The sequence below is a fragment of the Rutilus rutilus genome (genome assembly GCF_951802725.1).
Source record: "Rutilus rutilus genome assembly, chromosome: 2".
NCBI classification, from domain to species: Eukaryota; Metazoa; Chordata; class Actinopteri; order Cypriniformes; family Leuciscidae; genus Rutilus; species Rutilus rutilus.
In genome coordinates this window covers 38306959-38321233 of record NC_140210.1, presented here as the reverse complement: position 1 = coordinate 38321233, position 14275 = coordinate 38306959, and the positions used below count along the sequence as shown (strand labels likewise).

At 38.7% G+C, this 14275-nt stretch overlaps 1 protein-coding gene across 7 annotated transcripts in view; it reads right to left on the bottom strand.

Moving 5' to 3' along the window:
- The window catches only part of mcf2la (mcf.2 cell line derived transforming sequence-like a), a 78086-nt gene that overhangs the window by 27638 nt on the left and 36173 nt on the right, over nt 1-14275 (bottom strand). For all 7 annotated transcript variants that reach the window (XM_084390007.1, XM_084390002.1, XM_084390008.1 and 4 more), the window contains exons 3-4: nt 6571-6685; nt 3301-3391 (exon numbers count right to left, since the gene is read on the bottom strand). In XM_084390007.1, coding sequence (XP_084246133.1) covers nt 3301-3391; nt 6571-6685 — 206 coding nt within the window. The remainder of the gene's footprint in view (nt 1-3300; nt 3392-6570; nt 6686-14275) is intronic.

The window sequence follows — 14275 nt, the reverse complement described above, 5'->3', positions numbered from 1 at the left end:
ATCATCAACACAACCGCACAGTAATAACAATCTGAACACGAGATTCATATTCCGATGTCACAAATACATTAAAGCCTGTTAAAAGACAAAAGTTTGACTCACAATAACTGTCTGACATTAGAGTACTTCAACATACACTCTTATAAGAAAAAGGTTCTATATAGAACCTTAAGGATTCAGTCAGGCGCTTCATATTTAGACCCTTTTAGTGGTTCCCATCACGGGATCAGTTTGTGGATGTAGTTAATTAATTTTGTTTTAATTCAGTTATTATTTTGATTAAATTGTATGAATTAAACAATTGATCACATAACATAACCTGGTAAACATGAAAGTTTTATGCAATCGTTTAAGACATTTCTCCTAACCTTTTGGGCATAAAGGGTCCTTTAAAACTAAGTCAGGATTTTACATTTACATTTAGTCATTTAGCAGACGCTTTTATCCAAAGCGACTTACAAATTAGGACTAAATTAAGCGAGTCATCATCTATATAGGATCTATATAGAACCTTTTTTTCCCCGAAGAGTGTACAGTGATCATGTTTCAATGAGCATCTGCAGACTTTTCAATGACACAATTAAATATTAAGAGCATGTTGCTCATTACTATCACTTAGTAACACTATCCATTCACACTATTAAATGGACACTAATGTAAAGAGTCATGTGAAATAAGTGAATAATTCATTGAGTCGCTTTAGACCAGTTCCCATCTTTACAAATAAAATCAGTCATTCATTACATGGGATAATAAACAATCTGTCCAACTACCGCAACCCAAGTTACCAGTTAAAGGTGAACTAAGTAACTTTTTTACCTTAACTGAACAGCTTCGGAGTCATTGGAATGGTTATAATACTTATTTCGGGTTGAATGGTGGTCGTTTCGCACCCCCCTGGTGCCCGTGAGCGGAAAATCCGCACTTGCAACTTTGGAACGTCAGGAAGTATCGTGTGATATTAGGTCTCGCGATGTAAACAATTGCTTTACGGCCAAAAGAAATCTGTTAAAATGCTGTCATTATTGCGCTCCCTCACGCTCTCCGAACCCGAATGAAGAAGACGTTTTAAAGAATGTCCCATCTGCTTTGATGTCGTTGATCTACTAGCCTCTGGTGTCTGAGAATCACCAAAGAGTTTTTACAACAGTGTTGTCAAATATCTATTCCGAAGCTGTGGGGGGAGCTCTAGAGAGAAACCTGCGAGCAAAAGGCGAGAATACAGCGTAGAAATCCCGAAGCTACTGAGTGCTGCTTTAAACTGGGCCTTGTTTACCAAACCAAGTTTCGAGTGTCACTGTCGTTTAAAAGATTGGGGTCAGTAAGATTATAAGATAAGATAATTAATACTTTTATGCAACAAGGATGCATTAAATTGATCAAAAGTGACAGTAAAGACATTTATAATGTTGCTGAAGATTCCTTTCAAATAAATGCTGTTCTTTTGAACTTCAAATAATTCTGGAAAAACTATTTTCTACATTGATCATAAGAAATGTTTCTTGAGCAGAAAATCATCATATTAGAATGATTTCTGAAGGATCATGTGACACTGAAGACTGGAGTAATGATGCTGAGAATTCAGCTTTGATATCACAACCTGCAATCCTAACAAAACACTAGCACTCGTTTCCCACTGCTGTATTATACCTGCCCTACTGCAATAAAGTTCATTAATAATGCCAATAATAACAGTAAAAGCAAAAAAACAACAGCCATAGAATGTTGTTTTTACAATTTCTGCCTTGCCTGCACTGCAATTCAAAGACAACTAAACAGCCAAGACCAAAAAACTGAAAAAAAATTTCAGTTGCAAAATTTTCTTGATCACCTATTTGATTCCAGTAGCGTTTTTTGAGTGCTGACCCAATTAAACACAGTTAATCTGATTAGCCCACTGACCTCTCCCCTACTGACCATCATACACACACTTGTTGACAGCCTGAAGAGTTTACCAGGAACATAATAGCGCTGATGATCACTGCAATCCACACTCAAAACCAGCTAATAAAGAACAGCTGCGATTGTTGATTGAACATAACTTGAGATCATTTGTGCTTTCAGTGTGCTGTGTTTATACTCTTGTGGACGTCTGCAGCATGCGGTGCTGTGGTGCGCTAGACGTCTCTGTGGTGGATTAAATATTTACTGTTTCTATGAAAAGAACCGAGGGCCTTGTTTAGATGCCCTCCGATTTGGAATAACTCTGAAATTCTGACTAATCCACTCATACAGCCTTGAGGCACCTGCCTGTCAGCTCCTATTCTTCATACAGCATGGAAAAAACAACACACACATGCACACGCAAAAGTTTCCTCATCCATATGGACACGCAAAGATTTCATCTTGGAGTGTTGAAACGCATGCACTGCATTTTTTTCCTCAGTATTTTTTCCCCCAAGTACAAATGATTACTTTTAAAGCAAAATGACTAACAAGTTAACAAGTCTTGTTTTCCAGATTTTGTTTTTCAAACTTAAGTGACTTTACACTTTAAGGGATAGCTCACCCAAAAAAGACAATTCTGTCATCTTTTACTCATCCTCAAGTTGTTCCAAACCTGTATGAGTTTCTTTCTTCTGATGAACACTAAAGAAGATATTTTGAAGAATATGGGTAACCTAACAGTTGTGGGGCACTTCCATAGTATGACAAAAAAACTCCATGGAAGTCAATGGGGTCCATCAACGGTTTGGTTACTTTCAAAATATCTTCTTTTGTGTTCAGCAGAAGAAAGAAATTCATACAGCTTTGATATAACTTGAGGGCGAGTAAATGATGACAATTTTAATTTTGAAGTGAACTATTCCTTTAAGTAACTTTGCTAATGATATTTGTACTGGAAAACAAGACAAAACTACTGAAACCAATTGCAGTGTGGAATTCTCTTAAAGGGAAAGTTCACCCAAAAATGAAAATTCTGTTTTTATTTACTCACCCTCATGTCATTTCCAAAACTTATGACTAATGTCTATCTTCTGTGGAAAACTAAATAATATTCTGAAGAACAGTTTTTGTCAGTCAGTCGGGACCAAAACAATATTGGACCCCATTGACTTTCATTGTATAGAAAAAAACTAAATGTTGAGACATTAAGTTTTTGTGTTCCACTTAGGAAACAGTAAGTCACACAGGTTTGGGTGAGTAAATAATGACAAAATGGTGGTAAACTATCCCTTTAAATATGAAAGTATGATTTTCTCTATCGCAATAAACACATTTAAGCACATGCACATCCCATTTTTGTTCTCTCTCACACACACACACACACACACACACACACACACACTGAGGGCTCACCGCGATCCGCAGCAGTGTCCCCTTCACTGATGCCCATCTGTCTTGCCGGCGGTCAATGACCAGGATGAAGCCGACCCCCGTCGAGCTGAGACTGAAAATCAGAAAGACACCATCACCATGGCAGCAAGGGCGCGAACACACACACACACTTCCAAAAATCATAAACATTGACATACTGAAGATGTCAGATGCCTTAAAAGCCATCATTAAACAGGTCTCTACTACCTAACAAACACACTGCAGTCATCCTTACACATCAGACTGGCAAATTAACCAGCACTCCGTATACTGCAAACATATTTCATTTATGAGAACACATCTGCATTTGCCCCCACACACTCAAGATGAATGCAAAATGTAGCCAAAAGCGTATTAGTACACAGAGACGTACGTTGAAATGCACTAGCCCAGAATGCAAGCGTAGCGCAGAGATGCTGAGCTGGTTGCTACGTCCATCACCATGGAGAACGCCAGCAGAATCAAGCTGCTTTTTAGTGACCGAGGCAGCGGAAAAATCCAATTGCACACTCCTGATATAAAAAAAAAGCAGCTTGAATGTACAGAAACAACCCCCAATGCTGATACTCCAAGTGTCCTTCAGCAGATTTCGATGTCGTCAGAAGGTTTCTTTCTTCCCTTCAGTGCACCTTTGCTTTCAGCCCCTCTGTTTATGGTTCCATTTGAATGAGTGCCACCGTAGGCACAGACCGGGAGAACAGCTACACTTTGCCTCCCCCTCTACAGCGACCAATCGTGCAGCATCAGGTGCTCCCTCTCAACCTATCAGAGCTCAGGAGAACGCTGATGGACAGAGTCCCAGAGACTAGCTTGAATTGCGAATGCAGAATGTGGGTGTGAGATAGGTGCGGATTGATAATGAAAGCTCCTCCCAATAGAAACTGGCACTGCAGATACTCGTGTATCAAATCTGCCGCCATTACACTGACATACAGATTGTGTGTCTCTTCTTCTGGCTCGCGTTACCGCTCCCGCCTTCTCCACCAAATTTCACACTCCCATCCCTTTTCTCTCCTCTCAATCCCACCTCCCCTGTCCCCCCCTCTCAGCCTCTGGCTGTTTTTCTCAGGAACGTTTGTTCTCCACTCCTTTCATAGCGGAGGGTGAGATTAAGAAGGAAAGGAGAGAGACGTAGGGGTTTTATCAGCTGAAAAAGTCTCTGTGTAGAGCTGCACTGACATTGACTAATGACCTTGAGTGTCTGTCAGTAATAAAGATCAGAAATCTGATTACAAACATCACTGTAATTATAACCTTCCATTCAAAGGCTTCTGGGGGGTTCTAAAGCCAGCGGGTGCTTCATTGCACTTGATTTATTGTCATACTGGTGCTTAGTCTATTACTGTTTTTAATTATTGTTCTGTGTTGTTAGTGCATTGTATTAAGAGTGACATGTAATATTTTTTTTAATTCTAGATAGTTGGACGCTTTGAGTGAACAATGGGATGAAGATATATTCAATAGAGAGCATTTGCATTTTCATTGTTAACACAAAAATATATATAACCGCGAGATATTTGGGCTTGACTGTAAATTGTTAAATTAATTAAAATATTAAAATTTAATATTGTAGATGTTTTGCCAGAAACCACAGAGCAAAATCAGGGCAATGTCTTACAAATCTTTGGATGAATTTTACAAATAAATGGTTTTGGTTATATATCAAAAAATTGTTTTGGTTATATTTCATCAAATAAAATGAAAACAAACGCCAAAAAACTAATTAAAATAAAATAAAAACAAAAATAAAATAAAAACAAAATAATAAAATAAAATAAAATGGACTTCTGGCATTGTGGCATAATTTTCAAGCACATTTCCCTGATTGCATTATGTGTCCAGACAGTAGCATAATGATGTTTTAATTTATTTAAATTAGCATTAATTCAAGGTGGTAAATTTGTTTATTTTTATTGCATTACAATCCTTTGGGGCTAAATGTACTTAACTGTTGTGAAAATAATGTCACGATGCAATTAAAGGTTTTCTGGTCAATGGTTTTCTTCAAGTAAAACAATTTCCTATTACTTTCTTTTGTGTTGAAATATGACTAGTGCACATTCTTGAGGGTTTTCATGACATTCACCCCTTTATTTCATGAGCTGCATTCACCAAATCAGAACCAAATTAAAACCCCATCAGCCATTTTCAGCATGAAGAAATCCATCTAATTACTCAATCACCCCCCCTCTCTGATGTTTCTCATGGGAATCATGGGGAAACAAGAGATGCAGAGAGAGCGAATCACTCTTTCATTAGAATATTAACAAGGGGTGTTAAATTAAAGAGGATTTCACAGCATCAGCAAATAGACCAATGCACTACTGAACTTTCACAAGGATTAATATATAAAAATAAAAGATATACACGTGCTAATTAATTCAACACCTCTTGTTTACTTAATGATATGATGGCATTTCAATAATAACTATAAATGTATTTCCCTGAGAATCTCATGTATTCAGATTATTCACAAACTAAGAATGCATATGTAAAACAAGGGGCATCAAGATCACCTTGTTAACCATGTACATAATCACACATTCTAATTTAATATGCATGATGAATATTAATGAGACACCAGTCACACACACACACACACACACACACACACACACACACACACAGTCTTGTCACATATTCATTGAATTGCAAAAAGCATGATGTTACAATGGGAAAGCATTAGTTTGCCCCCTTCTGTCCAATTCAAGAACTAAAACAAAACACCAAAATATTTCTCCTCCAGTCTCTCATATACAGTCCAGTGATTTTAATAAATAAAATAATATAAATCATAAATTAAATACATATAAAATTTAGTTTTTAAGATAACTTTTTTATTCTAGATTGTAATAGGTTTCTAGTTTTCTAGAGTTTTAATAATTCTAACAGGATTCACTGGGTAATTTATTGCTCCCACACTTTTTCACCAACGAACTTCAATGACACTTCCAATCGCTGATCATCACAGGATGTCAGGTAGACGTTTTTGGAATTAGATTAGAGTATTAGAATACATAAAACACATGTCTCCAATAAAACCCTCGATGATGACTGAGGTTATCACACTGGTTTGCACGCAAGTCTACACTATCTATAAGCACTTCTTAAATAATGACTTTTATAGGTTGTAAGAAAAATATTTATTTTCACATTCCCTGATATTTCAGAAATTCCTGTGAATCTAGGAACCCTTGTTATTTTTGTGTAAGTGCTGGAAATGACTGATCCCTCCACCTCCTGTTTTCTCACCTGGGAATGCTGGTCAGGTACGTCAGCACATTGTGAAACTCCTGTTCCTCCAGCTCACCAAACGCCGGGTACTCTGGGAAAATAATGATGGGGCTGCCATTTTGTCCTCGGCCACCTGGAAACGCAGATTTGGGAGAATGCAGCTGTTAGCAATTCTGTTTAAGACACAGCATGAATATTAAACATCTTTTTGTTTCATTTTGCCTTGTAATACACATTACACATTATATATATATATATATATATATATATATATATATATATATATATATATATATATATATATATATATATATATATATATATATATATATATATATACACACACACACACACATATATACACATATACATATATATACACACACACTCTGTTATAATATATGAAACCCTTCAGATTGGACATCGTCTATAACCAGTGACTTGGAAGCAGCGTTAACCTCCTGAAATCATCTGAACTCATTTATAGCCATGATTGACCTTAGATCTGAGATATTTGAAGTATCAACACTTATGCATAAAAAAAAAAAAAAAAAAAAAAGTCTTCTACCCACAAGGGGGCACTTCCACATCTTCCCATGTGCAGCTCACACAGAGGAAGACAGAGACTGCGTACATTCACAGAAGACTAACTTCAGCTCTTTCGATCTGCATAGATGCATCAAGGACATGAGGCAATGTCAAGGGCACAATGCCATGAGGACAAAACCTTCAAATCTCCTCTTTTCCGGTCACTGAGCTTTGAAATACAGATGATAAACATCATCCACATCATTACTGAGGCTTTAATTGTGTCAGTCAGTCTCCCTCTGTGTGTGTGTGTGTGTGTGTGTGTGTGTGTGTGTGTGTGTGTGTGTGTGTGTGTGTGTGTGTGTGGGAGAAAGAGACAGAAAGGGAAAGAGGAAGGACATGTTTGGTGCATTATGTGCAGTGACAGAGGTCATGTGATGGTGTGTGTGTGTGTGTGTGTGTTTGGCTGCTACACTCTGAGATTAATAGAGCAGGATGGATCCACTGCAGAGCTCACACATATTAACACCTCTATGACAGTCACACACAGAGACACAGGTGAACACACAAGGTGAAAAGGACACTGCTGTCGCATTTGTAATCATAAGTAGAGCAAAACCAAAGTGCTTCAGTCCATCTGGACCAGGTGAGAGAGAAAGAGGGAGAGGGGGGGGTCATTCCATTATATTAAAACATGCTATGCAAAAAGACAAAGAAGGTTTAATCTTACTCAACACACACAACCTAGGGGGGGTGGGGGGTAATACACACTAGTGGTGGGAGAAAAAAATCGATCCATCGATGCATCGCGATTCTCTCTCCAACGATTCTGGATCGATTCTGAGAATTTCAGAATCGATTCTGAGCTTAGTTTATAACCAGATGTGCGATGACGCAGAGTTTGCTTTAGAAACACCCGTCTTCTGCTTGCCAACAATTCCCCACACACGTACCTTCAGTAAAATAATATTTAATAAAGTTCGGAAAGGTTGAAACGAATTAAAAGGACATTCACAGGCTTCATTGTACAGGATGCGCTGTGAGAGACGCGCGCGCGCTCTGTTTGATGTTACACTTGAAGTGTGCTGTCTCGCGCGTCGATATTCTCCTTAAAAATGCTCTACGAAGTCATCGTTTATGTGGTTTGGAGTGCAGTGGACTTATATATTTAAAATATGAACCTCACTAACAGAAGGCTGCTTTCAGTTTCAAATGCTGATGCGCGCTTTGTTTGTGTTGACTGCTCGCGCATGCGGCTGTGCGACTCCGTGTAAGTGGTTTAATATACTTGTGCAAAATGAACGTAAACACAGCAAGTTAAGGGATTAAACGGTGAGGACAAACCACATTACTACTTGTATTTAAAAAGAGATCCGAGCGTGAATGCAGCTAAATAGATATCTAAGATATCTCAGTCTAATAAGATGTCAAAGTAAAAAACAAAAGTATGATGAAAATAAATCACTCACAGTTCTTGAATGGAAAATGTTCAGATAATCTTAAATACTGAAAGCACTCTTCTGTTTCTTTGTCATTTGTTCTGTTTCTTTGTCACTATTTATATGGTTTGAAGTTATATTAGTTTAAAATTCTTAAACTGTTTTAATGTTTTATTTATTTTATTTGTAATTATAAAAAAATAGACTACTTAATTACTTATGTAAACTAATGAATTAATGGGGGGGGGGGGGGGGGCTGGGGGGGGTAGATAAAGAATCGTTCTGGAATCGGATCGTGACTCCCAGAATCGGAATCGGATCGGATCGTGAGATGACTGAAGATTCCCACCTCTAATACACACAGTGTTGAACAATGAAAAAATTGCAATGAAATTGCGTAGAATTGAGTAAAAAAGGGAAGAAAAGAGAAAATGGAGTAGACTGGAGCATAAAGGGTCAAATAGAACTTAGTAAATTAGAGTATACTAGAATTGAAGATAAAAGTAGAACAGAGTAGAATTATGTATAAAATAATAGAATAGAGAAGAATTTAGTAGAATGGAGTATAAAACAGAAGAATTGAGTAGAATAATGTATGAAGATGGAAAATAGAGTAGTATGTCTAGCAAAATGGAGAATAAATCAGTACAAAAATAGTAGAATGCAGTATATTAGAGTATAATGGAGATTGGAGAATAATAAGGTAGAATAGAATAGAATAGAATAGAATATAGTATAAAGTATAAAACAGTAGACTATAGAATAATGGAGTATATTAGAGTAGAATGGAGTATAAAACAGTAGAATGGAGTATATTAGAGTCAAATGGAGATTAATAAGGTAGAATAGAGTAGAATGTAGAAAAACAGTATATTAGAGTTTAATAGAGATGGTATAACAGTAGAACAACAGAATGGAGTAGAATATAGTAGAATGGAGTATATTAGAGTAGAATGGAGTATAAAACAGTAGAATATAGTATAATGGAGTAGAATAGAAAAAGTAGAATATAGTAGAATGGAGTATATTAGAGTAGACAAATGGAGTATATTACAATAGAATGGAGTATAAGGTAGAATAGAGCAGAATGTAGAAAAACAGTCAATTGGAGTTGAATAGAGTAGAATGGAATATATATGGGTAGAACAGTAGAATGGAGTAGAATTTAGTATAATAAAAAATAATAGTAGAAGCAGAGCAATGTAAAATAGAAGAATAGAGCAGAATGGTGTAAATTAAATTAGTGTATAACAGAGTAGAGTAGAATGTAGTACAGGGTGGGCCATTTATATGGATACACCGTAATAACATGGGAATGGTTGGTGATATTAAAGTCCTGTTTGTGGCACATTAGTATATGTGAGGGGGCAAACTCCTCAAGATGGGTGGTGATATATACATATACTAATGTGCCACAAACAGGACTTTAATATCACCAACCATTCCCATGTTATTACGGTGTATCCATATAAATGGCCCACCCTGTAGAATGCAGTAAATAATCAGAACACACACACACACAAAAAACATACCCAAGTAGTAAGGAACACGGACAACATTAACAGGAAAAAAAAGATAAAACACTCCATACAAAGATTTAATCAAAACTTCACATACTGGGTGACTTTAGTTTCCTGTGATTCCATCACACACACACACACACACACACACACACACACACACACACACACACACACACACACACACACACACACACACACACACACACACACACACACACACACACACACACACACACACACACACAATATGATAATGATAATATCAGACACGGGCCGCTGCAACCGTCTGGAGGAAAAAAGTTGGTCAGAAAAAGATGAAAAGAGCAAAAAGGAAATAAACAGAGGGAGAGTCTAGCAGTTGAGGTCTGTCATTAAATCTAGGCGGAGAACTGAGGCATGAGACCAGCAGAGACCAGAGGAACATGTTCACCACAGGAACATAAACACACACTACATTAAAATCGCTCACTCGTTGCTGCATTCACAAGTCACTAAGTAATCAATGCTCCATATAAGTGCACTAAGGGGAGGTTGGTAAAAATGATTGAGCAATCTAAAAACAAACAATTTTTATTTGTACAGCATTTCTCAGCAGTCCTCTCCAGATTGCAAGATAGGCAATATAGAGTTGGCTAGAGCACATCAGTTGTGCACTCTAGATGGAAACAAACTTTCCACTAAGAATTCAGGCAGATGGAAACAAACTTTCCACTAAGAATTCAAACAGTATAAAATGGAGGACACCCCTTACAGTGCACAACACAACTGATAATGCTTTCTTAAGGCAAAAGGCCACCAGTTAACAGAAGCCAGAGGTGCAATGAAAACTGAGTCTGGTAATCATAGGAACCAGTGTCTTTAAATACAGTACTACCATAAACAACACATTAAAAATGAACCATTATGCACTTAACTCTCTCTCTCTCTCTCTCTCTCTCTCTCTCTCAAAAGGTTACAAAAATACATTTAGTATTATGAAAGTCCTATTTGTTTTTGTAAATACTTTTGCATGGAATATCCTTGTTTCTTTAACGATGCAACTTGGTTGTTGTTCACTCTTCTGGCACTATCGTGGTAAATGTTTCATGGCATGTATAATGCATGAGTTCAGAGTCAGGTTTGTAAATATTCAGAGACTCTCTCGTAGATTTGATGCAATAAAAGCATGAGGGGTTTTATATAAAAACCTGAATCCCAATCTAATCCTCTTATTCACCATAAAACTCTCCTATAGGACTCACACACAGCCTAACTGTCATTCAAATATCCTCGCAAAGCACATCAGAACGGTGTTGTCAAGCGCATCGTCAAGGCAACACTGAATAATTAAGGGGCGTTATCCTGGGCAACCTGAGCCGGGCCCTAACTGGGTTATTTACGGACACTGGAGAGAGTTTCTGGAGTGTTATTAAGTGACTGCGTGTTTATGTGGAATCTGTGCACGTTCTGAATGAATCTGCCGTTGACACCGTGAAAGCAGACATTTATAAATAATCTCTGTTGCGTATTCACTTCTGACTCGCATGGCACATGTGAAACCGGACACATCATACTCAGGATACTGTCAAAGCACTATAAATATAGCTCATAAGATCACATAATAAACATTAATCAGCGAACATAAATAGAAGCTCAAACGTGCTGAGTAACACGAGAATGAACCTCATTGGTTCTTGCTGAAGCTCAAACGTGCTGCGTAACATGAGAATGAACCTCATTGGTTCTTGCTGAAGCTCAAACGTGCTGCGTAACATGAGAATGAACCTCATTGGTTCTTGCTGAAGCTCAAACGTGCTGCGTAACATGAGATTAACCTCATTGGTTCTTGCTGAAGCTCAAACATGCTGCGTAACACGAGAATTAATCTCATTGGTTCTTGCTGAAGCTCAAACGTGCTGCGTAACACGAGATTAACCTCATTGGTTCTTGCTGAAGCTCAAACAATGCATAACATGAGAATGAACCTCATTGGTTCTTGCTGAAGCTCAAACGAGCTGCGTAACACGAGATGAACCTCATTGGTTCTTGCTGAAGCTCAAACGTGCTGCGTAACACGAGATTAACCTCATTGGTTCTTGCTGAAGCTCAAACGTGCTGCGTAACATGAGAATGAACCTCATTGGTTCTTGCTGAAGCTCAAACGTGCTGCGTAACACGAGATTAACCTCATTGGTTCTTGCTGAAGCTCAAACAATGCATAACATGAGAATGAACCTCATTGGTTCTTGCTGAAGCTCAAACGAGCTGCGTAACACGAGATGAACCTCATTGGTTCTTGCTGAAGCTCAAACGTGCTGCGTAACACGAGATGAACCTCATTGGTTCTTGCTGAAGCTCAAACAATGCGTAACATGAGAATGAACCTCATTGGTTCTTGCTGAAGCTCAAACGTGCTGCGTAACACGAGATTAACCTCATTGGTTCTTGCAGAAGCTCAAACGTGCTGCGTAACACGAGATTAACCTCATTGGTTCTTGCTGAAGCTCAAACGTGCTGCGTAACACGAGATTAACCTCATTGGTTCTTGCAGAAGCTCAAACGTGCTGCGTAACATGAGAATGAACCTCATTGGTTCTTGCTGAAGCTCAAACGAGCTGCGTAACACGAGATGAACCTCATTGGTTCTTGCTGAAGCTCAAACGAGCTGCGTAACACGAGATTAACCTCATTGGTTCTTGCAGAAGCTCAAACGTGCTGCGTAACATGAGAATGAACCTCATTGGTTCTTGCTGAAGCTCAAACGTGCTGCGTAACACGAGATTAACCTCATTGGTTCTTGCTGAAGCTCAAACAATGCATAACATGAGAATGAACCTCATTGGTTCTTGCTGAAGCTCAAACGAGCTGCGTAACACGAGATGAACCTCATTGGTTCTTGCTGAAGCTCAAACGTGCTGCGTAACACGAGATGAACCTCATTGGTTTTTGCTGAAGCTCAAACAATGCGTAACATGAGAATGAACCTCATTGGTTCTTGCTGAAGCTCAAACGAGCTGCGTAACACGAGATGAACCTCATTGGTTCTTGCTGAAGCTCAAACGTGCTGCGTAACACGAGAATGAACCTCATTGGTTCTTGCTGAAGCTCAAACAATGCGTAACATGAGAATGAACCTCATTGGTTCTTGCTGAAGCTCAAACGTGCTGCGTAACGAGATTAACCTCATTGGTTCTTGCTGAAGCTCAAACGTGCTGCGTAACACGAGATTAACCTCATTGGTTCTTGCTGAAGCTCAAACGTGCTGCGTAACATGAGAATGAACCTCATTGGTTCTTGCTGAAGCTCAAACGTGCTGCGTAACACGAGATGAACCTCATTGGTTCTTGCTGAAGCTCAAACAATGCGTAACATGAGAATGAACCTCATTGGTTCTTGCTGAAGCTCAAACGTGCTGCGTAACGAGATTAACCTCATTGGTTCTTGCTGAAGCTCAAACGTGCTGCGTAACACGAGATTAACCTCATTGGTTCTTGCTGAAGCTCAAACGTGCTGCGTAACATGAGAATGAACCTCATTGGTTCTTGCTGAAGCTCAAACGTGCTGCGTAACACGAGATTATCCTCATTGGTTCTTGCAGAAGCTCAAACGTGCTGCGTAACATGAGAATGAACCTCATTGGTTCTTGCTGAAGCTCAAACGTGCTGCGTAACACGAGATTAACCTCATTGGTTCTTGCTGAAGCTCAAACGTGCTGCGTAACATGAGAATGAACCTCATTGGTTCTTGCTGAAGCTCAAACGTGCTGCGTAACACGAGATGAACCTCATTGGTTCTTGCTGAAGCTCAAACAATGCGTAACATGAGAATGAACCTCATTGGTTCTTGCTGAAGCTCAAACGTGCTGCGTAACGAGATTAACCTCATTGGTTCTTGCTGAAGCTCAAACGTGCTGCGTAACACGAGATTATCCTCATTGGTTCTTGCTGAAGCTCAAACGTGCTGCGTAACATGAGAATGAACCTCATTGGTTCTTGCTGAAGCTCAAACGTGCTGCGTAACACGAGATTATCCTCATTGGTTCTTGCAGAAGCTCAAACGTGCTGCGTAACATGAGAATGAACCTCATTGGTTCTTGCTGAAGCTCAAACGTGCTGCGTAACACGAGATGAACCTCATTGGTTCTTGCTGAAGCTCAAACAATGCGTAACATGAGAATGAACCTCATTGGTTCTTGCTGAAGCTCAAACGTGCTGCGTAACACGAGATGAACCTCATTGGTTCTTGCAGAAGCTC